Source organism: Tinamus guttatus, unplaced genomic scaffold (assembly GCF_059628265.1).
Source record: "Tinamus guttatus ecotype Peru unplaced genomic scaffold, ASM5962826v1 Tinamus_guttatus_pri_ptg000497l, whole genome shotgun sequence".
Taxonomy (NCBI): domain Eukaryota; kingdom Metazoa; phylum Chordata; class Aves; order Tinamiformes; family Tinamidae; genus Tinamus; species Tinamus guttatus.
The window spans coordinates 5,032,158-5,059,071 of NW_028289031.1; the positions used below are offsets into that span (position 1 = coordinate 5,032,158).

Below are 26,914 nucleotides of genomic sequence, written 5' to 3' on the forward strand. Positions count from 1 at the left end.
AGAATTACGCTGGATGCAGCTGCGAGGGAAAGTGAGAAAATTCCTTCATGTCTGCTGCCAAAGTGCATTTATATTACAGTTAACAAGAAGCATTTATAGCAAGACATAAAACAGAGAAGGACTTTCCTATTTGAAAATAAAGGGTAATCAAATGTTGTAAAGTGGAAAACAAGGCAAATATTTTAATGCAGTCGCAGATGCGCTAAGTCAAGCAGAAGATGCTATTCCCACTGCTGTTTTCAGGAAGAACAGCATTTGCTCTGTTTACTCAGCTTGAGTGCATTTCAAGCTGCCACTGATACCCAGTGGGGAAGCATGAATTGAATCAATTGGTGTCCAAGGCTTGAGCATTTTTCTCCAGCTTCCTACGGAAACCTCAGAGCCAGGAAGCTGTTTTTAGCTGTGCTGCATGGCCACAGGGAGATGATGCTCAATGGGAGCTGTGGGCTTTAGGGCCACTAAATAGCAGGTACAACAGTTTTTTGTGCACTGTGTTTCCCAATTCCCATCAGCTTTCGTTTTATATCATTAGCATTCCGCCCTCTACTGGACTCAAATGTATGTAGTTTAGGATAGTATAGCATAGACATTGCCTTGGTACTGTCCTTCTTTCCTCAGAAACAGATGAGGGGCAGAAATGGGAAATATGTAGTAATTCAACTACAATAGTGTGGCAAAGAAGAAGCTAACAGAACCCTAAACCAGAAAGACTGACAGCAATTTGCTTTCTGATGCATAATCTCAGTGAGTATTATGAACTAGGCCATACTTAAGGTCATGCAATCACAATGACCCACCTGAATCACAAATAATTGTGTGCATACACATGTCTATAAAGGAAAAGGGAGAGTTTATGGATGTAATACATCCTCAAAGGATGCATACAAGAAAAAGGGACTATTTTGAAGGGATATTTTGCTTTCACAGATAAATGCCTCAAAAGTATGAATTAGACATAGAAAAGGTATAGAAAATGTAAAGGTTGTTATAGGGTCTGCAAGGTCAGAAGCAGAAACAGGAGTCTGATTTCCATCTGCATCAGCATGAAAAGCAGAGGCAAAATAATAAAAATCTCCTTTGTAGGAAAAGAAGATTTCCAGACTTACAGGAATATTTGCCTGTAAACAAACACTCAACCAGTCAACAAGAAATACCAACCTCATCTCCTCCAACAACTTACTCTGCAAACACTACAGAACACTTTCTGTGAACTAAGAAGTCTGGAAGGGCAACACAGCCCTTCCACAGCACAGGGTGCAGAGAGTACAGGAGATTTCTGGTGTGCATTAATGATAACATCTTAACAGAAGTGCCTGAGAATCTGATGAAGCCAGGGCACTCTGATGGGAATCATTTGTCTAGCTCATGGACCTTGAATGCAAGGAAAAAGTGGTAAGGGATATGAAGTTTGGGCGCTGCCTTGGCTGCAATGACAATGGGGTGGAGCTCAAGCTTACGAGAGGAAGAAATAAGGCAAATGTCGGGATCAGGAACCTGAATTTCAGAAGACCAGGCTTTGGCATGTTCAGGGCTAATCCCCTGGGTGATGCAAACTATAGCGTGGCCCATAACTCTAGAATTCTAAGAATATAATCCTAATGTATTTAGACTATTATCTTCTTTTAAATAATAGATAGCTAATGTGAAAGCTGCTCCTTTAGCACATTTTCCAGTGCCCTATTCCTCTGCCCTGATACGGACTGTACCATCCCTAATGAGTAATGCCAGTTAACAAAACTTTTAACACAATATTGCAATATAAAGCTTACCAAACACTCACTTTGAAAGTGTATCGAAGAAATTGTTTGTTGTCAGTGGTATCTTTATATGGACATTTCATGCTAGGTTTGACATTTAAATGTAAGCTTAGCTAGGCATTTCAGAGCTAGTTGCTTTTATTTTGTACATGAAAGATACTCCCTTTGTCCAAGAAAGCCACACAAAACCTTGTGCTTGATATAGACAATGGTGAGTTGTCATCTCCTAACAGATTTCCTTTTGTTTCCCACTACTAGAAATTTAGTGTCAAAAGACTTAATAAATACAACTATATTAATCAAGATCATACAACTGGTTCATATACAGGATTTTATCAGAGATTATCATAAAACATTTGCATTTAGCAAAAAAATGAAAATATATGCACTTTTTACTCACAGAAAAAGATAATTTAGGCAACTCCTAAATGTTTTTGTGGGTTGATGCATATATAAGAGCATGAAATTAAAAGGTATGAGCCTTAGTCAGTGATTGCTGGGTCAATAACTTTTTTGATCAATGACTTAGTCACTTATATGTCATTTCCTCCAAAAGAGCAAAACCAAATCCCCTCAGCTGAAGATATACTTCATTGAGAGCAAAAACTGATGGAGTTATGTCTGATGTAAGGCTGACATTCACTTTATTAGGACTGTGATTTCTATCATAATATAAATCCTGATGTGTTTTATGTGTTTTATATTTATATAGGCAAAAATATTCAGGAGGAGGCGTGGGGATAGAGTCTGAGTTCAGACAGCCTCACTAGCTATTGCAAATAGAGTCAAGGTTTATGTTTTTGGAGATTGCCTCTTGTAACTCTCTGGGTGCGCAGTCACCCAGAATTTTCCCTAAGGAAATGGTAGTTTTCAGCAGGGTCTTCCCATGATAGGTGCTCTGGAGCAATGTATTCAAGGTGCTTCAAATTTTTGCACAAAGACAATGCAATGGTGACAAATTTAATTCATATATCTGGTGGCTATGTAGCTTTCATCCGAGATGAGAATGGTGTTTTTACCATCTGAAAATGGGTCAGAGCTCCGGCACATTCACAACAGGCTTTAGAAGATTCTTTACTTGGCACCTTACTTCATCTCAGTTGTTGCTCCGCTTTCTCACCACTTCTCTCCCTCTTGAACCATTTTCTCACACACCTCACCCATCTTCTTAACTTGTATTAAGACTTCTTATCACATGCTCTGGTCCACCAACTTGGCCTCTTGTCTCCCTTCGAGATGGAAGTTGATATTGTCTTGAAATGATGTGCAGAAGACCCCAAGCTGATTGGTGTCTGAACCTAGACAAACAAACTTAATTTGGTATTTGGAGTTTTAATAAAGAGCCTTGCTGTAGATTCACAGAAAAAGTTTTGGTTTAATATAAAGTAGAGTCTGTAAATTAAAAGAAAGGAAGTATAGTAATTATTATATGTGACAAATCAGATATAAGACTAGGAGAAAAAGTAACGGAAGGCTATTTAGATAGATGCCCTGTCTGATTGCTAATTGTTTTTTAAAAGATGCGTAATATTCCATTGCATTCAAGCTAATAAGAGCTTAATTTATCTAATTAAATTTGCCCTTTAGCTGTGCTAAGCTAATGAGCCTTAGTTTTATTCCTATGTTCCTCTTCTTGACAGTATATGTATAGTTTAGAGTTAAGATCGTGTTAATTATCTGTTTACTTAGCTCTTTCTGGATTTCATATGCCACATACCAGCATGATATCCAAATGCTCGCTAGCTTTTGAGGATATTTGTGAGTATAATGAGTATATGAAGCCAAATTTAGGTCTTCAAGGCAGTTCCAACAAGGCAAGTTTCTGCTCAGCAGGAATGCTGGTAGTGGTATGGCTTGCATTTTTACTTAGGGATGCCTTGAGTCATAAACACGTTTGTATACATCATAGACTTTCTTCCATTAATATCTTCTGGAAATTTTTCTGTTGGCTTAATGATTGCAGGATAATAGCTGTGATCCACTGAACTTTGATCACAGTACCTGGTAAACCCTGTTTACAGATGATGTATGTGATAAATTTTGTGCACTTGAATATCAGATAATATTTAATAACAGATATATCAAATGTAAAAATTTGGGTGTGAAAGCTGCTACTGTTATCGCTCTACAGTCTCTACTATATCCCAGTTTTTGAAAAGTAAGAAATTAAGTTTTGTGATTGTCATCTACTCAAACTTTACCCTCAGCACTCTGACTGCAATGGCAGTATTGTCACAACAGATGCTCACTCTGTCTTTAAGTTAAAACTGCCCTGTAGACAGACACTGAATCTATTACAAAAAGAAGCACCATCATAAGAACCATCTCAAAAATTTTCATCCTCTTGTGTTGTGCTTGTGGTGCAGTTTAACACCATGCTTTCAAGTAACTATTCACCTAGCCAACAGAAATCAGTTATCTGTCATCTGCTTGTTGCAAGATCCAACACGGCAATATTGACAAGCATTATAAAAGATGTTCCTTGGAGGGCACAGGCTTGGTTTCTCACGGAATACACCTGCTTTTTCTCTTAGTCCACTCCTCCGAATTCTCCAGAAACTATTGCTCACTATGATCTCCTGCACCCATCTATTGCTATAGAACTTATAACGCAAGCTACCATAGAAGGAAGCAAAGACAGACTGTTGTTTCCAGACAGGAAAAGTTGATCTGGCCATCACCTACTTCACTATTTTCAGAATTGTTATGTTTTATAAGTAAAGTTCGGCATGAAGACTAGTTTATTTATGTTCTTGTATATCTCTTTCAGGAAGACACACTTTTTTCTACTCTTCTCAGAACCTATATTTGGTCTCTTACTAGCTGATCTCTTATCAGATATTGGGAAAATAAACATCTACAGATGTTCTAAATGCAGGTTTATACAAACAATTGAAAGTTCAGAACCATAATCAAATCTGAAAATGAAGCTCCTTTTTTTTCGCTATGTATATGGATTTTTTGTTTGTTTCTTTCATAACTCTGTGTCTAATACAAATTCTATAAATACCACAGACAGATGTGAATGGCTGCTAATTAGCTAATATTAATAATACTTCTATCAGAGTTTCCTGCTTAAAATTTTTCCTGCTTAAAAAAAATCAAACTATGTCTGTATGTGAACCAAAGTCCAAAATAGTTACCAGAAATACTGATTTTTAATGATGAAGTCCAGATTTTTTAGGTTGAGAAGTTTCAACAAACTCAACATGGAATTATAGATACCTTTGTACCTCTTGTCAAGAAACATTTTACTTAAATAACTTGCTTGAATATGGTTACATTTCTTTCAAAGGAAATTTTCCAGCTACAATAAAATTCTTCCAACCATCGTCACTGATCATTTAATATCCAACTCTTCCAACATTAGTTTTTACTCAGTTTTTTATTTTTCACCCTCTTCTGATGTGGGGAAGCTGGTAACAGCAATGAAACTGTAACTGCTCAGAGAAAGGTAGCAAGAAGAATCACATTTACGTTTTATGCTCAGCCTCAAAGATGAACCAGAAGAGAACTTTGGAATGATGATCCATTCAGAAAGGTCAGCTGTAGTGTCACAGCCATCCTGCCTCTGCTTATTTAAATGGTGTACATTTCTTAAGTCTTTGCATGCATATCACACAACAGCTGAATAACCCCAACAGAGTACTTTTTAATGGGAAATATTCCTTTACTATATGTGAGATGGTTGCACTATTCAGGAATATGACCTTAATGGGTCCCTATAGAGCCAGGGTAGGCTCTACTTGGTAGCCTTGTCAGTTTGTGTCTGCTCTGGAAATTCAGATATTGGGTAACCATGAAAAATATCACAATTATAAAACACAAATGGGGATGGGATCGATTTTGTTCACTGATGATTTTCCTCATTTGTTTTTCTCACTTATTTTTCTATTAATCTAAAAGGGAGACCTTGAATTCCTGGATATTCCACTAGTGATATACTCATCTATCCAAGGGCTATCTTATCCTCAGAATACACTGAAAAAAAATGAGGAACCTATTTGAGAATTGCATTTTTGAAGGGCTGGTTCACATGTTGTAGAGATGGGATCTTAAATAGTAACTTTGCAAGTACAGTTATGTGTATAGATATGGATGTATGTGTGTGTAGGTATACAGAGGCATGAGCTGTTCTGAAATGATAGTATAAAACAGTTAAAAATTGTATTCTGGGCTTAATGTCATGTAAAACCTGAAATAACTTACCAGTTAGACATTATTCACACTGCACTAGTTTTGACTGCAGACTTTTTTCCAAGACCTGTCTGACAAGAATAATTATTATGGTAATGATAATCAAGCTGTAAACACATGACAAGGTGTGAATAATTGAGTGTACAATATATAATTATTGGCTGGCAATTAGACTTATAGGACTTAGCAAGAAGATTCTTTCAAATGAGATCAGAGTCAGATTTAGGCTTCTCAGCAGTTCAAGTAAAATAAAATTTTTAGGAATGCAAAGTGGTTTAGTTCCCCCTTCCTCTCACCAGTCATTCCCTGAAGTATGACATCTTCCTTTTACTGGGATTCACGGGTGTCTCTCACAGTTAGTGTTTTCCAAAGTCACCTTCTTTTTCTCTGTGTGAGCTTTCCCAACCTGCTTTGCATAAAATTACTCCTACTTTTATACTGTCCTGGACTGGCAGCAGAATGGGAGTGGAAAAATGAAAGATTTTCCCTACATATATCTCAATATACTGTTCAGAAAAGGCACTAACATTTACATACCTCTTTCTTTTCTGTGTGAGATTAGATATCTTGATTTCTCAAAAAAAAAAAAATTGTTCATTATGTTTTTCACTTTCCTGCTCTCACAATGCCAACTCATGGTCTTGCATTCATATTGTTTGAAAGACACTGAAATTAATCATTTAAAAGTGCTTCCTTCTTTCTTTCAAACCTTTTAGAGCTGACTTGTTAGTCTGTGAGTTCTAGCAGCCTGGCCTTCATGGTTGATGATGCTCTTGATTACCTGACTCCCTAACTAGAAAAATTCTAATGATTCTAATTCTTCTTCTTTACATGAAGGCAACAATGATGCCTGATTTAAACTTGACTATGGAAACTTTGGTGCAGGGAGAACATTTTCCTACTTGTTTCCCAGCCATTAGAGGAAGGGAGAGCACTCAGCTTCACACAGCCCAGATGGCACAGCATATGAATAATGAATAGCAGCTCTACATTTCAGGCAAAGATCCTCCTTCCACTTCTTCATTGGAAGCCAAGCTGCTGAGCTCAATGTAAGATACATTTGTTTCACCTGGATTTTAATGGGGTGTTTTAAGCAAAGCTTTTCAGATCATTTTGTTTGCCATATTCAGATGCAATATCATACCTTTTGCATTGCTGCTCCACGTGGATTTTCTCGGCTTAAATAGCTTTTTGAAGTTGTGATAACTGAGGATATTTAAAAGTGAAAAGACAGTGCATCAAAGAACTTGGGATAGCTTACAAATGATGGAATGAAGATTAAAAGGCATTTTATGATCAATAACTTTGAAACAGTACATTGAGACTCCCAACAGTACATTTTTAATTCTTTTGTACAGTATGGTTTTAAATTGCCAGCCTGGGGGAATGTCATTGTCCTCTTTGTAGGGTTGCACTGCAGGCAGAGAAATGGCCTTTCCTCATATTCAGTTCAATTAATCTCCTCCTATTCTGCTTAATTTCATTCCATCAGTCTTCCCTGTATAACTGGCTCTCTTTGTAAGCAGCTAATTGATACATACCCTGTTACATGGCCTGAAAGCCCCAATCTCATGATATGAGAGCAGTATACTAGTGTCTCAATGAGAAAAAAAAAAAAGCTATGGTGAGAGGTTAACTATCAAATTTATCCTTTTTGATAGCAGATTATCACGCCTGATTTAGGGGTCTAAGAGTACTACAGGCATTGGGGGCTGACAGGAGCAGGTCCTGATTACAGCAGGGAAAACTTGAGGTATACCAGGTTAGCAGGATGTGTTCAGCTACTGTGTGGAAACAGACCCTAGAAAACCAGATGTTACCAGTTCTGAGGCAAAAGTTGTTCATAATTATATGTGGATATCCTGTGTTTTTCTGTGGAGCTACAAAACTTCAACTCATTCCATGACTGTGGTACATGGACTGCTGGTGAAATGCAGATCATCTTATGGAGAAACATGGCAAAATTTGGGGAGGTATCGTCCCTCTCAGGTAGGGTAAGCTCAGCTCCATGTGCCTTATGACTGTTTATCGTGAAGCAGATTGGCAGCCTGTTCTTAGCTTCTGTAAGTAGCTGTGGAAGACAAACAAACAAACAAACAAAAAAAAACAACAGGCCTGGGGACTGTTTCCTACCTCTAGTCACTAGCATGCTTCCAAACAGGTGGGTTGTTTTCAGGTCCTGTTTCCTTCAAATTTCTGCAGTGCCAGACTACCTCCGGTGACACCATTTCTCCACATATTGTGTTGGTACTGAGGTGGTCATTTAAGCAAACTACCTTTGTTTAGTGCTGTCTGGGGACAAGCATCTTAAGCAACTTTCCTGATGTAGAGACTACTAATGCCTTGGGAATACCAGTAGTTGCAGCGCTAGTGGTTTAGAGGCTGTGTGGCTACCTCACCACCACACGTAACTCTTTCAGACATATTCTTTACATCTGCTATGAGAGAAGGCAGAAAAGCAGAAATGTTAAAGTCTGCCCTAGAAGAAGCAAATCTAATACAGTTGTGATTTTTTTTTCTTTTGTATCTGTGAAATTGTATAACGCTGTTTGTGCAGAATTCTTGTTTTCTCCTTTGCTTGTGAGCATAACAGACTTCTGTTTGTTTGAGAAAAGATTCTTAGCTTCAGATGAATATACTCTCCCAAGTGCTTTCAGCTAAAGTAAAAGATCTTTTGTAGGAACTGCTTGTTACCACTTAGTTTCATCAAATGTTTAAATCTGTTGTTCTTTAGCATATGAGTAACCTCGACCTTCTTGAGTCAAAGGATCAAGCACATACTTAGCTTGACATATGTTTAGCACTAACTGGATTGGAGCCTAATGTATTAGCAGCATGTTACTGGTATTGTGACACTGCGTTACAGTTTTTAAGGCCTGTATTAAGTCATTTAAATTACATAAACTGCATGAATAAATAACATTTTTTTTCTTTCACACTTCACAGAACGAAGCTCAAAAGGACATCTTGATCTCACAGAATTAATAGGAGTTCCTCTCCCTCCCTCTGTCTACTTTATCACTGGCTATGGAGGGTTTCCAGCTTACAGCTTTGGCCCGGATGCTAACATCGGCAGATTGACAAGTGCTATAGTACCACTGCCTTTCTACAGAGATTTCGCTATCGTAGTTACAGTGAAACCCAACAGTGATCGTGGAGGAGTACTATTTGCAATAACAGATGCCTTTCAGAAAACTATTTACCTGGGAATGAGACTTTCATCCGTTGATGACAACACCCAGAGAATAATTATGTACTACACAGAGCCTGGTTCCCATATTTCCCGAGAGGCTGCTTCATTTAAAGTGCCCGTGATGACTAACAGGTGGAATAGGTTTACAGTGACTGTTCAAGGAAATGAAATTGCTTTGTTCATGGACTGTGAAGAATATCAGAGGGTTCAATTTCAGAGATCAGATCGAGCCTTGATGTTTGAATCTGGCTCTGGTATATTTGTTGGTAATGCAGGAGCCACAGGACTAGAAAAATTCACAGTAAGTACCATCTGACATATTCACATGTCTCAGTGCTGTACATACCTACTCTGTATCTGAGAAATTCTGCTTGCAATGCTTAAATCCTAAATTAAGTTTAGGATACAAATTATATAACTTACATTTTCCATACCAGATTGGTTTTGGGCAGTGCAGATTTATAAGAATTGTGGTTTATTATGTTGTTAGAACCTCCAAAGTTTAATGGTCCAGCTATAGACCTCAATGTTGAGATTGAGTAAAGGAAAATTTGAAACTCTTATTAGTTAAGTTATTCCAGAAGAAATTCCAAGAAGATATCGATATTATCAGTTATATGCAAATCAGTCCAAGAAAGTATATCAGAGATCAAGTGAGTTGGAAGATGAAGCTATGTTTATAATTTATTTATTATATTTAATTATATTTATTATAATTGAAGCTTATTAGGTACTCTAGAAAAATTGAATAGACCTAACCATTACTACAAGGCCCCTGCGCCCTAAGAGGTTGAATGAAAGCATCCTCCTGTTGGGTCTAGCTTGGAATTTTCCACTACTCAACTTCCAAATGCAAATACAAAAGCTGTCGAAGTGCAAGATTTTGGCAAGCTGCCAAACTGAAATGCACGTCACCATTTTTTCTTGTTTTTGTATCTCCGCTGTAGAGTAGATAAAATTTTGTGAGATTAGTGTCTCTTAGATTAGTAAAACAGTAGTGCAAATCTGAGCAGATCCTTTGCTTTGGAAAAAGAGGATGTTCTCTCCAAAGCTCAAGTATCTTTATAGGTTGTGAGCTCTAATAAGGAATGACAAAACTGCCCACTGGGGCTACCTTTCGTCGCAGGTAGGAGTGGATGAGTGGACTATTGGGAAAGCTTGATTAATAAGTAGGAGCGAGAAATATTTAACAAAATTTTGGTACTCCACCTGGAAAATGTGTGATGATTATTGGTGATGATTTCAGGAACTGAATCAGTAAGTATGGCAATAGAAATGCACAGTGCACAAAATAAGCATTTCCACTGAAACAGGTAGTTCTGTGCACTACATGGAGTACATAATTTTGATCCATTATCCTCTAAATGCTTCAGGTCCATTAATTGTGACATTTATTCTAGGTTATTTTGTCTTGCATCATATGTTGCAATTGCTTCTGGGTAGAAAAACTGTTGATTCTCTCTGTATGACAAGAACTGCTTACTCTGGATGCCCAAAACAGAAATAATTCACAGCAGATTGTTCAAATGATGAGATTATGAATGGATATGAATCCTGTGAAAATGAACTATCACTTTCAAAAACTGCTGAAGTCTCTGATCATGCCTCCTTTCATATGTAATTTGTCAGGGAACCATTCCATTATTTTTGCACTGTTCAGTATTTCAGTGGCCCATTACTGAGTTTTGACGGAAATAAAATGATCACTGAAGTGTTATTATAGACTTATATACTTATAGACTTATATATTATAGACTTATATATTATATACTTATATTATATAAGTGTTATTATCTCAGATTGTCTGCAAACTCAGGAAACATCATGAGTTCCATGGTTTTTGAAGTTATAGAAATTAGAGGATAGATAGTTCAAAAGATAATCTCTGATTTTTGTTCTCTTCTGAAACATTCTAAAAGCCACCAGAAGCGCTGTCTCAAAAATACTCCCTTGCTAATAATTTCCCAAGGCTTCTAGGACAGGGAGAGATCAGATGCAGAGGGAAAACGGTCAACTAGAAAACCAGACATAACAGCATGTACAAATGGTAGCTACTGCTGTGCTGGAGTTCGCATTTTCTGTGTCATTAAGCAACCACAACAAAGCACAATACTCTCCTGATCTCAATAATTATTGCAGTTTTCCTTGCCAAGACACAATTTTTGTATCTCTCAGAGGCAAATCTATGCACTCGTGACAGTACTCAGCAGATCAAACACAACTTAATTATCTTTGCACCATGTAAAGGGTTCTAGGATGTAGTTATACTTCCATTAAAAAATATAGTGTGTGCCCAGGTGAGTTTCTTATACCTTACATTCAATCTGCACACGCGTATCAAATTATTCCTGCTTCCATAATCACTGATGCTCCTGAAATTTATTGTACTATTTGGCATTTCGAGTTCCAAATTTCTTCATATTTTCCAAAAACAGAGCAAAAAAAGAAAAAAAAATATAAAAATGAGCTTTTTGTTTTGCAAATTCATGCTTCAGATAATTTCCAAAGCAAGCCAGACCAAAGCTGACAGTTTTTTTCTTCATACATGCTACTTAGAATATTACTTCCTTTTTTTGCTGTTGTTGCTTCATGTAGGGCTCTATTCAACATCTGACAATCAAATCTGACCCAAGGGCTACTGAAGACCAATGTGAAGATGATGATCCTTACGTGAGTATTTGCATGGATGTCTTTATCTGTTCTCAATGCCAGTAGATTTCAAAATCACCTGCCATAGGACATTTTAAATAAGACTAAATGCAGGATTTTTTTCCTGAGAATATCCTGCAATACTTTATATGTGAGTGGCAACTTCTTTTTTCTTCAATACAGTCCCTATAACTGTGATTTTCAAAGAGCATATTTTTCTTTTGTCCATAACACCTTTGACTACATGAACTATGACATCCAGACAGAGAACAGTTAACATAATAACGAGACTAAGGCATTACTTCCTGAAGAAAAATGATAACTAAGTCGTAACACCATTAAAATAGCAAACACCTTGGAGATTATACTTTTTTTTCTCTGAACTTTTATGAACTTGTTATCATGATTTGTTTTTCCACAGGCTTCAGGAGACATGAGTGGCAATGGCAGTGTTCAAGAACAAGAAGGTATTCCTGAGACAGAAGAAGTGTTTTCACCTTCTCATCTTCCCATAAGGGTAAATTTATTTGATTTATTCAGCTTTATCATATTTTAATAGTCATTATGGGAACATAATGCAACCTTTCACGGAAGAACTTGCCCCCAGAATATCCAATTTAAAGAAAGATTGTGCAGAGTAATTCATTGTCAGTAATCCAAATATGGAGGGTAACTCAATGCCATGTTCTTTTCCAAATACTTCGATATCTCCAGAATTCTTATACTTCTACAACAGATGTGGCTAAAATAACCTGCATTAGAATGATGGATGATCAACAGCAGACAATGCTATGGGGAAGACTGTAGGAACAGGGAAAAAATGCGAATATGATAATTCCCCAGAAAATTCCACAAGTCTGAAGCAATTTCCATCTCAAGAGATGCCTGGTATAGAAGTGTATTGGTTTAGTGAACCTCAGCTGAGTTTTCCTCCTTGAACTTTTTGGTTGTTTTTTTTCAACCTATAGGAATTTTAGCATCCCCACTGTCCTGCCATAGAGTTCTTTAGCTTTTAATAGAAGACAAAGTGAATACTTGTTCCTAACTAGCTATAACACTTATGATTTTAGAGATTTCGCTCATACTTTGTCCCCTTTCCCATTTTGTGCCAAGCTCAGATGTTCATGTACCAAGCACGCCTTTCTTATTCTCATTGATTCCTTTTAGATAAATCAGGATGTTTCCTGAAAAATAGCTTCTTTTACAGAAAAACAGGCTGACATTTCCCCAGTATAGTACCTACCTCAGCTGTTTCATTACTGAGTTCCTTTATAACTGCTGGGCAAATACCAACCAATCATGATGATTTGTTGCCATTCATTTGGTGTGTTTCCTAACCTATTCTTACAAAGACTTCAATTTTAGAAAAATCTCAGCTGAGTCTATCATGAATATCTTTTTGCAGGATGCTTTAGCTCTCCCATCATCAACATGAATGAAAAATTTCATTTTTTTTTTTACTATGGTTTAACCTTCTCTGAGCACTTCTTTTACAACTTGTTTGTTGACCTGACTTCCTTCTCCTGAAATTTTTGAGAAGATATATTTTAATTATTTTTATGTTTTTTTTGCAAATAGTTGCTTAAACTCTTTTCTGGTCTGTCTTATTTATCCCTGTCACAGAATCACAGAAACAGAATAGGTGAGGTTGAGATGAACCTCTGTCATATCCGACTCCCCTGGAGTTTCCTTTTCCATTATTCTGTAATGCCAATTATTCTCAATTTATCACTCTTAAGCAGCAAGAAAGAAAGAAGACTCTCCATTGTTCTTATTCATTTTTACAGACACGTTTTTGTTAGTTACTTGTCATGTTTTTGGACTAGGTAGAAACAATGAAGAAGCTATATGGAGTCCTAGTTATCATTACAGTGACACTTCGTGTGAGCTAATCACCCCATAGTTTATCTTGCATAGGTTTCTGAGCCAAATAATCATAATCATAATTCTAAAATCTTTGTTTTTAATTTAAAATACTTGAGGACTTCAAAAAACATACTAGTGTGTTAATAAATATGTATGCATTATGCTTCTTTTAGCAACGCGTTTAGTGTTTAATGCTTACATCAAGCATGAAATGTTTAAATGCCAATGACTAACAGGATTTGTAAGTCTTCCTCTGCAAGTACCCATGGTGTTTTAACAGGAAACACCATGTCTTTAGGAATACTAAACACAGTCTTTAGGAATATTAAATAAGAGACAGAGAAATGAATGAAAAATTAATAATCAATAGATGTTGCTGAGGAAGTTTATAGTCATATTCTACTCTGAAAAATTGCTAAACAAATTCCCTAAATCAGCACTTGAAACCAAACTGTGTTTCTGAGCTGGAATTAAACAAATCTTGAAAATACTACTTGGAAATATAACTGCTGAATAAAGAAGCTTATCACTGTCAATGGTGTATGCTCTGATTTGTATTATTGTTAAACTGTGAGGTAGGAATGGTTAGTATTCTTTGGCCTATTTCAGAATATTTCAATTCGTGGACTTTATATAACTTTTATGTCAGTGAATCAGCAGAAAAGGCTTTATTTATCACTTGTAGAAGACATGTCTCATCATGAAGACTTTTTCTGATGTATTTTCTCTGTTAATTATTTATTCAGGCCAAAAAAAATCGCTTGGCAGGTCTCATTTATAGGTATTTCAGAAAACATATAGCATATACTACTCTGGATGTCGTACATGGGTCTTCAAGGACATTTTGAGTTTATTGGACTCACAGACTTTCCTCACACAGGGCCTGTACTCTCCTCTCTGTTTCTACAATTTTATTAACTTATAGAATAAGATCTTAGGATCACAGGATAATTCAGGTCAGAAGGCAATTCCGAAGGTCATCTCACCAAACTTCCTGCTCTTCCAGAAGCTTTTCCTTCTTCAAACTGAATAAGATCTTGAAGAAATGGGATCCAGACTGAACTATGGCATGTGCAGAAAACTAGATTTTGGGATGATAATTATTAATATTACGTATTTTTTTACATTATGTAGCTTCATTTTTAAATGCTTCAAAAGGAAACATCTAAATCTTTGTCCTACTGCTGTTTTATTTATCTTCTTTACTTGCAAGATGATGTTGTGTTGGAGAGATCTGACCTTCCTGTTTGCTTCACAGAGTGGTTGAGGCTGGAAGGAACCTCTGTAGATTACCTAATCCAGCTCCCCTGCTCAAGCAGGGAAAATGTAAATAAATGTAGTATTTCTGATTACTAAACTCTGAGGAAGGTAACATGATTCATGCTTTAAAACATGTGATAAACCTTTTCTCTAAATAGTTCTCTGGGATTTTACATTTTTTTAGCCTGAAGATGCATCAGCTGAGCCTGTGGAAGCTCCCCCAACTGTATTGTCCCGTTTGGAAGAAAATGATTTCTCAGGACATCACATATCAGAAGAAACAACTGAACCAGCTAAAATTAATGAACAAGGCACTGCCTCTTTTGGGTGGAATTACGGGGCGGGGGGTCTTTTTAGGTTCTCTAGGTCACGGTCTGTAGTTTTCCTGTACATGAAAAGCCCCTGTAACTTCCTTGGTGCTTCCAAGAATTACTTTTGGCATCCTACATCTTAGAAAAGAATTGGCATGTCAAACATTTGGTCTTTCAAACTATCAGATTATAACTGGTAATTTGATCATAGCAACAAAAGTGATGGAAACTACAGCCACCCTTCGGCCCATTTCTTCCACTTCTCATTTTTTACTCAGTAGAGATGTTTATCATCTCAGCCATTATCATTTGACACGCAGAGAAGAGGTTTATCCTTCCATGGTATGGAAGTTTTAATCACAGAACTATGGTTTGTATTTTAAGCAAGAAAACCAAAGACAAAACAATTTTTTAAAGCTCTCATTTTGGGAAGTTCTCTTACAGTAATAATGTCATAACAAGACAAGATTACCTCCCATGCTGCTGCTGAGATACTCTAAAGCATCCAAAAATATGCAGGTGTTAGACAAAAGGAAGGAAAGGAAGGATTTTTCTACTAAAATCAGCAGGAAACATTGCATGTCTTAGGAAGAACTTCTGTAAATAGTGCTACTGCACTATTGCTAAAGTAATGTTACTCTTTTAGAAAGAATTTAACATGGATATTTAATTTGAATGTATGAATATATCACAGTAATGATCTCTGTAAAAGATTTGAATCTGCCTAGTACATAGCAGGTATTTTGTAGATAAGTGTAGGCAACAAAGTGAAAAACCTAGGATACAGCATATTGAAGAATCCTGGTCCTCTGCCAGTAAAATAATTTTTGTGCACTCTTAGAGAGCAGCGACTAAAATGAGTTACCTTAATCAGATCAAAAACAGTGTACTTATTTAAGTTTCATTTATATATCAAATAGTGCCTGCTGTACATATGTCTCATGTATAACATTATGCAGGTGAAATATAGGCAACCAGTAGGTAAGAGGCTGAGACAAAGAGGAGGATGCAATACAGCAGTACAGTCTCTTGGCTTTGTCTGTCCTTAAAATAAGTACTTGCTTTGTAATTTTATTCTCCTTTCTCTCTGTTTTTCTTTCTCTTTAAATCTTCAGAATTATGAAATGACTGATATTAATCCCTGGCATGTTTCTCTTTCAATATTTTGGCCAAAATTAAGTACTATCTTTCTTCTTTCAAACTGCTTGCGGCATCTATGCTCCAGTAGATATATTTGAATGCATGTTATTTTGCTCTGTCCTTCATTAATAAAGAATTTTTTGTTCAGATTCAACAGTCACAGAAGCTGGACAAGGCAGCAGTGAAACTATCTCTGTCACACAGGAAACATTAAGAGAAGATGTTGGCTCTGGTGTTACTGTTTTGCCAGGAGTGAGCAATGGGAAGGTCTGTACAGCGGATTTATCCTTTTGTCTCAGGAGCAGAAAAACATATGAACTTTAAAGTGCTATTCTGAGTCGGTGTCTTTATCTATTCTAACCTAGCAGCATGCCAACACACAAGTTGTTTCTTATATTCTTGGGATTTCCTCTCATGACGTGAGATTGAAACACACACACACTGTGCAGAAGCTTGGATGTACAGCCACTTCTGTCACTGAGATTGGCTTGAGATTTTTGAATGGCAAATGGAAATTTGAATTTGTTTTGAAATTCAATGTTGAAAGAATGAATGGAAGAAAGAAAATAATCAGCATAAGTTCTCTTTACAGAATCTCACACTTTTTCTTCCATAAAACCAAACATCTTGATGTAACTCCTAGTAATTGCTTCATGATCCTTAACGACCTGTTTAATTCTCAATACATGATTCTTTAACATATAAAAGATTTAAAATTACATATTCTTCAGTGCTCAGTCTTGTGCTTTTTATGAAGCATCAAGTGCTTTTTAGATTGCTCCTTTATCATGCTAATCCAAACAGAAAACTGATATGAATATGCACTAAACTCTGGAAGAGTCCATGTCCAAAATATGTATTACTGGCATGTCTTTTGAGTGCCCCCCCACCAACTAATCTGAAAACCTGAATTTCTTAAATCTGTTCTGACCAGTAGTTTTGCCAGACATAGTTATCCATGTCATCTGTAAGCAGTGCTAGAACTTATTCCAATTTCTTCATCCTCTTCGCTACATAGGCACTCAAGTTTGCAGTACAATATGTTAACGAATAACCTATAAATTTCAAAAAACCTTTGGTTACTGTGGTAAAAACTTGCCTCTGTGAGTGCATAGCAGAAGTGTTTGCATCTTCTGGAGTTTTGTATTTTACCTGTTCTTCACTCTACCAGTTACACAGTTTGTAATCCAGTTAATCTGGGCTGGAGTGATTTGGCACTACATTTTCTCCACATTATGTAGAGCTCAGATGCCCCTAAGGAAAAGTTGTTAAAGTCAAATAAGTAGCTTTGCTTTTATCAACCTCATATCACAAAGAAAATTTTGACTTTTCATCAGACAAAAATGTGTTCACTATGTGTTCACTCTTCAATTTTGTACTGGTGACATCCTGTATGTATCCTTCCTGCAGTCTCATGCACATTATGAGCTTACCCACAACTTGGTTAGCTAGGATCTCACCTAACCATTTTCCTTTTTATCTCTGGTCTTTGGGAACATTCCTGATAACAAAACCCTGTGCTGGTGATTCGCAAAACTTTTTAAAAATCAGTTAACAACTTTTTTGATGTAAACTATTATCTTGCAACATTAAAATGTTTGAATAATTGCTATATTACATCCCTTCTAGTTACATTAGCTACTTTAACTAGTAATATGAGTGGAGACATCTCACTGTTGAAAAAGTTAATGAATTCTGGTGTTTTTTTTTTCAAAATATAGGACAAAAATTGACTAAATGTTCTGTCGGTTCTGCAATTTCTTTTAAAATTTATCTATATTAGCATCTGTGCTTCACCACTGAAAGAGTTTAGTTTGTTCCTGGGAGATTATTTCTGTTACAGTGCTTACTCTCTGCTGGTCAAATACTGATAAGGGATGTATAGCAATCTTTTGTGTTTGGTTCTTGCCCATTTTTACTCTTTGCTATCAGCTTTCTCAATTTATCTTCCCTTCCTTTCCTTTTTGACCAGATTAGATATGGTGCCCTCTCTTTTAACCAAGTTGGATGCATATCCTTCTTATGCTAGTTGTACCTCTTAGGGAAATCTGCTAAAGCATTCCTACACATCTCTTTCAACCTTGATTTTTTCTCCCATACAAACTGAGTCTGAGAAATTATTCTTATCCAGATATGCTTATACAAATTATTGATTGACACTGTATTCTATTTATATGAATATGAAATTAGATCACAGTCATTTGCATCTAGGTAGCTCGATGCTCTCTCTTTTTAAATTGATGATCAATTTATTACTTGGCAGGAAGGTCTATAATACAGACTATCTTTGCTGCATGCAGTACATTATTTGCACGGTACCTAAAGGGCTGTGAATCTGAGAAGAATAGGGGTTCTAGGGGAAAAAAAAAAAAAAGAAGAAGAAAGAAAAGTAATACAATACGTATTTTATATTTTGTTTATTCAGGACCAGAAAAGTCAGAAAGGAGAGAATGGGCCCACAGGACCTCCAGAAGGGTCAGGAGTAGACGAGATGGAGAAAAAAGATCAAGGACCTCCTGGATCTCCAGGAAAACCTGGCCAAGATGGTCAACCTGTGAGTATTGTCTGTATTTTTGAAAGGGTAAGTCATTCATTACCTGCATATAAAGGACTGAAATTTCACGGTCCTACATATTGCCATCATTTACGGTAATTCTCCAAGATGATATTTTAGCCCCACCAGATCAAGTCAGGAGTGTTACATCTGCTATCCTCATGTGTCAATGATTATACAAGGGCCCAGTGAAAGAGAATTTGTAGAAAACCCAAGGCAAACTACCGGTGAATCAACATCTAAAGGGTTCAATGGAGCTCCCCATTTAAACTTCCCATTGAAAGAAGGATTATCTTCAACACTAGACTATGTTGACCATAGATATATATAGCCATTTTGTCCAGTTTTGTCTTGAAAACTTTCTTAAAATAGAAAATTCTGCAGTCTCCCTTGGCAACCTTTTGCATTGCTGTATCACCCTCCTACCACCCTGTCTCCCTGTCCTTAGTTGGACCTGAATGTCAAGATTGTTTTATACCTCCTCTCCTTCTTGATCAAGAACACAATATGTATCCAATTATATTGAGGTACAACACAGATCTCATTGAATATAACATTTGTTCCCAGTTCTGCTCAATTTCTTCCCGATTTTGTCCTGGCTTGATATATATATCAGTTAATCGTTTTTTTTTATTATTGCAGCTAACTGTTTGTTTGTTTGTTTATTTTCCTCCTTTTTTGGTTATAATGTTTTATTTACATTTCTAATAAAAAAATTGTTTTATTTTAGGGCATCCCTGGTAAAAGTGGATTACCAGTAAGTATCGTTTTGTAAAAAGTTTGGTTAACTGAAGAAAAAAAGAAAAGGTATCTTTTCTCAGGGGTTCAGCTAAGTTTAAGCTTAAGCAGTGAAGTGCTTTCACTAGCTGCTTTCTTGAAAGCTCTAGTTAAGAGAGCCCATCTGTTAACTCCCTCAGGCTGCCAACAGAGGAGCACCCAGATTTATAAGAGAAATTTGTGGTGTCCCAGTTGCAAAGAAAATAAGAGACATGACCTATCATAAGTACATCTACAATGAATCCAGCACTGGCAGGGAAGGTGGGTAGGTTTTTTTGCAGAGGGAAACTGAAAGAAAGAAGGCACATTCAGAGCATGGCCCGTTTTGTTACCTCTCAATAAGGAGGTACCTCATACTCCCGTGTTGCCTGCTTCTAATGTCAGATGATAGTATCTATCCACACGATCCTCTCTTCTCAACCCTTTGAAGAAATGAGTGCTGTCACCTGCCCCATCCATCCATTCCCAATTACCGCTACCTGCTCTTTCTTTTTTATACCTCCATGCACCACTGCTGCAAACTTCCTATCCATTTCTGCCCCCTGCAAGTGACTCTCAAATGAATATGGTATTTTAAAATATTCAAAAAATGAATCAAGAGTCAGGGATTCATTATGACTTCAGCTCATGCATGAATGCTGTCTGAACACATTGGTGTGCTCAGAGAAATTCAGCTGCTTCTGCAAATACTTAGTCTAAACTAAATAAACAGGGTATGTATCATTATTCTGTCTTAGGACATGAGATTTCCTTACATTTTCTTTATTAAGAGATATCTGACTACATGCAAGCAGAACATTTTCAAAGCAAATGACGAGAGAATGCATTATAGTAAATTCACAGAATCCCAGAAGGGCTGAGGTTGGAAGGGACTTCTAGAGATCATCTAGGCCAACCCCCCTGCTCCAGCAGGGACACCCAGAGCACGTGGCACAGGGTGGCATCCAGGTGGGTTTTGAAGATCTCCAGAGCAGGAGACTCCACAACCTCTCTGGGCAGCCTGTTCCAGGGCTCTGTCACCCTTACAGTAAAGAAGTTCTTCCTCATATGGAGATTAAAGTTCCTGTGTTTCAACTTACACCCTTGTCCTATCACCAGCCACCACAGAGAAGAGCCTGGCCCCATCCTCCCTACAGTTCTTCAGATGTACTAAGATGTTCAGGCCCAAACAATTATTTTTTTCTGAAAGGAAAAGGGAAAGAGGGACAGTACTTCAAAGAACCCCGGGGACATGTTTGTTTTGTCTCAATAGTTACTTATACAGCAAACAATGCTATATCCTATCATAGAAATTTTGTTATGAAAACAAACATTGATCAGCACTTTTTATAGATACTGTTTTGTTGATGAGTAGTTGAGGACTAGCTTTGCATGTATAGTTTTTCATCAATCAAATTGATGAGACTTCACTGAAAAGTGAAATTAGCACACAGTTGGTTTACACTTGTCTGTGTCTTCATAGGTTTGAGTACCTTATGTCTGAAATTATGTCAAATACCAGTAATTCCACAAGAAAAAAAAATCTGTAGAAAAAAAAGTCTCATATCTTACATATGCATTTATATGCATAATAAGTTTCTATAATCAATCTTTAAAATGAGCTCAAATAGTAAGATTTGAGCAGCAGAATCAGAGCTGTCCTGCCAAAATGCCATTAGGTAAAATAAATCTGTGATTCATTTGTCTTCTGAGTTTTTTCAGTGTTCTAACTGAACTCATAAATAGTAATGCTTTATAATAGCACTGACTTTAAAGTTGGTAGCAGTTTTCTGGCCCATGTTCAAGACTGTCTAGGAAGAGCATAGCCATATTAGGAAAGGATAAGATGAACATATTTAGTAAAGTCATTTGGGATTAATTTGACTACTGGAGTTTAGAGATAAAATGGGACCAAATGCTGTGTAATACTAAGCATCACATCAAATGCATATTCTCAGGAAGCATCCGACTCAGTAGGAACTAAATGTATCCAGGTACATCAGGGCAAGAAGAATTTCAGTAGAAGCTGGGAACTAGAACTAGTTTCAATAGCACGATTTGTGGCACTCAGAGCAGCATTTTGCAGCAGTATGTTACCAATATATCTCACTCTGGGGTCTATTATGACTTCCATATGGAATTAAAAACAGAGTTCTTTCCAATGTCCATTTTTTGTAGTTTGAAATTTATTAGAATTCTAGCTTGAAATCTTCCTGCTATTAGCAATTTAGCAACTGTGAAACAAATGACACTTTCTTAGCTCCTAGATACAAAAATGACTAAGAGAAAATTTGAAAAGAAATTTCAAAATGGAGAAAGGAAAAGAATTTTCTTATACAACTGTCACTGTTTATTCTAAGAGAACATAGTTTGGGGATTTTTTTTTTTTTTGTCATCAGTGCCGGGTGGTCCATCTAGTTTGCATCCTATCAAACGTAAACACAGCCTGCCAAGTGTTTCCATCTGCATCCCTCAAGCAGGGGGATGCTGCAGGAGGATTCACTGCTGCTTTGATATGGGAAGGGTAGATGTGGTCAGAGACACATTCCGGCTCTGACAGGTACTTAAGGCTGGAAGTTGCTGCTCTTATTTCCATGTCTCCTCTCACTGTACCTAAGCAAGTCTTTAAAATCTAGTACCGTTACATCCAGCTACTGTAAGTAAAAGTGCAGTCTCTGATTTATGAAAATGATCATGTCTAATTTTAAAATATATTTTCTTTTAGGGAAAAAAGGGACTTCAAGGGTTGCCAGGGCTGAAAGGAAAAGCAGGCCTAAAAGGACAAAAGGTATGTGTCTTATTATTTTCCATTGATCAGTCAAATGCCCTTTTTGCTTGGCCATGCATTTATTTGGCACACTCAGAAAAACAAATCAACAAATCAATAAATCAATAAAAAATAAAAATCACAGGAAGAATTTAAGTATCCTTCTGTTGACCATCTGCATAAAATCCAGTCAATAAAGATATTCCAAAAGAGTATAAAAAACACTGCGCTTTCAAAGAGGACATGTAAAATATTTTTAATAATATTTTTTAAATATTTTAATATTTTAATAAAGCCAGATGTTATGTATAACTGCGCAACTTACTCCACTGGCTAAGCGATTTAACAACAGCTTTGTAATCATATTAGTCTTATGAAATGAACAAAGCTGAAATAACAATGAAATGAGATAACTTGTATCGCTTCTGAGGTGATCTATAATAGATTAAACTATCATTAACACATGCAATTGCATAACGCTGGCATTCAGCCAATTAGTCCATGGCCAAATTAATCACTTGTTTCAACTGTTTACCAAAGCAATTCCTAAATTCATAAAGCATAAGCCATACAAAGATCATGCATTCAATTCAAAAGAAACCAAAATCATTTAGAAAGTAAAATATATCTGCAGTATATGACATGTCATTAGGCTACATGAAGAACTAGTATAGCTTCTCTGACAAAGGCTTAATTTTCCCCGTAGTATTTGTCAACCACATAGTGAAAAAAAAAGAAAAAATGGCCTAATTTCATTTCACAATTATTTTCCCAAATTTGTAGGAAATCTGCTTGTTCACACTTTAGACTTCAGTAATTTCCCAGATGCTTGGCATCAATATTAATAATTCATGTTAGTATACCCAGCATAAAGCCAAATTGTTTTTGTTTAGAATAAAACAGGAGAAAGTTGCAAGATGGGGATGTTTACATTTCTTCTACTTAAGAGCAAAGGGCAAAAAGACCAGAAGTGTCATTTTGGAAATGCTTCAGCTACAAGTATTGTTAGACAATGACTGTATCCTCCAGAAACACATGTTCCATCTACATAGACAAGTAAAAACATCCTAGTGTCTGACAGGATTGCTGATACTGCTTTCTTGCTAGTGTGCTCCCGCAGAGCATCTTGGCCAATGTCATCTAGAGCTCCCCCAGGCTATGCCTAGGCATGGGTCAGGAATAGCACAGGTTCCTAGAATGCCACACAATGACGCTGGGCTTAGTTCGTCTCTGTCCATACTATATGCTCTTCCAGTGCTATCCCAGCAGACCTTTTAGCCAATACTGATCTTGTTGATTGGCAACAGTGCGGTTCTCATGTTATTTCAAGTTCACTGTAGCCAAAGAACTTCAAAGAAAATATTAGCTTTGAAAACATAGGGCTGAAAGAAGGTCCAGTGCCAAGTGTTGCACACTGGGAATAAAGCTAGTCTGTTCCAACTGACCTCAGGATGAAGGAATGGTCTCTCGCCTTATTTTTTGTTTAGTAGAATAGGCCTAATTAGGATATTTTGGCAGAAGAGACACTTGATCCCTAGTGAGCTGGCATAGATCTAGGAGGTGGCATAGATCTAGGAGCAAAAGATTTCTGTATATATTGCTACTTTAGTCAAGACATCTTAAACTTTATCCTCCATTCTATAACTGGACTAATACTTTCAAGGGTTACTTCAAAGTGGTACTATGAAAATAATTTTGTGGATATGTGCAAAGCATTGTTTTACAAGTGCTAAAAATCCTAGGAATATGTTGAAAAACACTAAGGAACACTGACAGCTTCATCTACTGAGCTTTTTCCTGGGTGTATTTTAGTTAAATCTAATTCCTGCAGCAGTAAGTGGGCAGGAGGAGAAAACACTGCTTTGGCCCTCTTTTAGGTACGTGGGATAATTTTTAAGTTTTAAGTTGTCCAGAAAATCATTTCATGACCCCAGCCGGCATGGTTTACTGAGGTATGTTATGTTGGCAAGGTGAGCAAAATTTAAATAACTGATCTATACACAAAAAAATATTCACACCAGCTATATTCTCTGAACATACCCAGAATGTTTTTTATATAATAATATTTATAATTTGAGGAACAGTAGCAGGATCTACCTGCCTTTTTCTGGTGCTTCTCATTGAGGATGGAAAGCTGGGAAGAATACCATGCCACATCCAGTAGAAGATGAGGAGTTGGATAGCCTTGATTGGGTGTCATTTTTTTTTTTACTGTAATTTTTGTTCAGTGCAAGATACAGTCATGGAGTGCTCCTTGGGAATATTTCTGGACCTGACTGTGATCCCAGTGTGAAAATTGGGAATTTTTTTCTTCCTTATAAAACATTCAAAGCAGAAGAAACTGCAAAAAAAAAAGCACAAAACCCTGACAGGAACTAATGTAACTGTCACTGAAAAAGCGAAGGATCTATTAAAGCAAATAAACAGCATCTGTAAAAGAACATGCTGACAGACAGAGAAAATAGCCACAGATTAATTAAATACACTCCCTGTGAATATTACTGAACTATCACTATAGGAACCATTTGACAAAGCTACAGGCAACAAAGAAGTGAATGAATACATTGATCTAATGAATTCTCAAACACAAAGAGCTCTCTGACCAAGAAGCAGGTGAAATTCTGTGTTTCCTGCTATGTGGCTGAATATGTTAATTTAGAGAATGTAATTAAAATGCTCATATGCCTGGAAAGAGATGTAATCCCAGATAATGGATTAGCAGGATTGAGGGCAAAGCACAGATCCCTAGAGGCTAACAAAAAGAGTAGTTAACCTCTCTGTGGCTTCCACCCTTTAGGATGATTCAGTGTCATCCATGCTGGTTCCCCTCCTCCTGCTGCAAGCTGGGGAGTCAGATCACCTCTTGCAGCTCTACATGCTCAGGAGGGATGGGCAGAAATGCCTGCTACATGCAGGCAGTGGTGACATGAAGGCTGAACTTCCAAAGCCTGATGGCTGTGGAAGCTCCAATATATGAGCAAAGAGCTACTAGCTTCCCCTTTCTTTACAATTCACACTGAGAAACTCCTCACAACCACAACTTGGGGTTGCTGCCAAGGCCAAGAAATGTGAGGCAACCAGGGAGGGAGAAGTGGGCATTATATCCACCTGTCTTGGTATTCCAGCTGTTTGATATACCAGCTACAAAGCAAGTGGAAGCCTTCAATTTTAGGTGCATAAATAGCATGAGGATAAGGAGAAGGAAAAGGAAAAGGAAAAGGAAAAGAAAAGGAAAAGGAAAAGGAAAAGAGGGCCAATCGTTTGATGACAACAATGTGCCCATCAAGCAATCAAGCAAGCGTGATATTTTGCATTGTTCACATTGCAGGTATTTATGACAGCATTTGCCTTGTGTTTTGAGGATGCAAAGACACTTCTTCCTACCAAAAGGATCTAAACACAAATGTTAAATCTGGCTTTAATGAATTCTCTGGATAAAGAGATGTGGATCATTGAGAATGAAAAGCCTTATAAAAGACTTTCAGTTTAGGACTCCAAATGTTGAGTCACAACCTCAGCTAAAGCTGAGTGATGTAAAGTTAGAGTTGAGCAGAAATTTTGATGCAGAAATGTCACGATTCACATCTTGATTCATAAATACTTTAAGCAGAAATATTTTGAACAGACCTCAAGGTGAGAGGTACTCTAAGCATTGCCAGAGAAGAAGAAATTGTAGCAATTATGAGAAAAAATGACAATCCTTTCTCTTAGCAGTAGATAAAGGTCAACACATAGAAAAAGCAATCATTATATGTTAGTTTTGGAAAAAGTATGACAGATAGGATTAATAACATGAAGAAAGGTGTAACCAGTGTGTGACCACACTTTCTGTTTCTTAATTATTTACTTATGGCATATAATGTATGCTAAAAACTTGTGTTACACAGTAAAATGTAGTTCTGGTAAGAAATACATAACGTTTAATGGTGTTGATGCAGCCTGAACACTTGTATATTCATTAGACATGTTAGAAATGAAAAAGTGCTTTCTTTGCCAATGCAAAGAAAGGAGCTTGTCTTAAATATGAACAACTTTAATGGTGTATAAGCAGACACTTTTGTTGCTTCTTGTGTCTACAGCTCCACAGAGAAAAAAGCTTATTCCCGTGAAGGAACAATAAGTTGATATGTTCAAATTCATAATCATTCTGTTTTAGGGTGATCCTGGTGAGGGATTTCCAGGACTCCCTGGACTACCAGGACCCCCAGGACCATTTGCTTCTTCTGGTGAATTTGTGAGTATTGAGTTTTGCCTTTTGCCAGAGATCACCACATTTTCTAAAACACTCAGACAGACATATAAATAAATATCTAACTTAAGAGCGTGCATACTCTAATCTGCACAGGGACAAGTACTCACATTTTTAGAAGCCAGTCAATGTGCTTGCTGTCCTGTGTAAAAGCAAGAGTACATGGGAGAACAAGAGACCAGAATTTCATCAAAAAGACATTATAAAGCTGAATT

General features: G+C 36.9%; 1 protein-coding gene across 1 annotated transcript in view; it reads left to right on the plus strand.

Moving 5' to 3' along the window:
- COL15A1 (collagen type XV alpha 1 chain) overlaps positions 1-26,914 on the plus strand; it is a 117,881-nt gene that overhangs the window by 34,626 nt on the left and 56,341 nt on the right. The window contains exons 3-11 of the mRNA XM_088533361.1: positions 8,901-9,448; positions 11,743-11,817; positions 12,218-12,313; positions 15,107-15,240; positions 16,529-16,640; positions 18,799-18,927; positions 19,658-19,684; positions 22,409-22,471; positions 26,607-26,684. Coding sequence (XP_088389487.1) covers positions 8,901-9,448; positions 11,743-11,817; positions 12,218-12,313; positions 15,107-15,240; positions 16,529-16,640; positions 18,799-18,927; positions 19,658-19,684; positions 22,409-22,471; positions 26,607-26,684 — 1,262 coding nt within the window. The remainder of the gene's footprint in view (positions 1-8,900; positions 9,449-11,742; positions 11,818-12,217; positions 12,314-15,106; positions 15,241-16,528; positions 16,641-18,798; positions 18,928-19,657; positions 19,685-22,408; positions 22,472-26,606; positions 26,685-26,914) is intronic.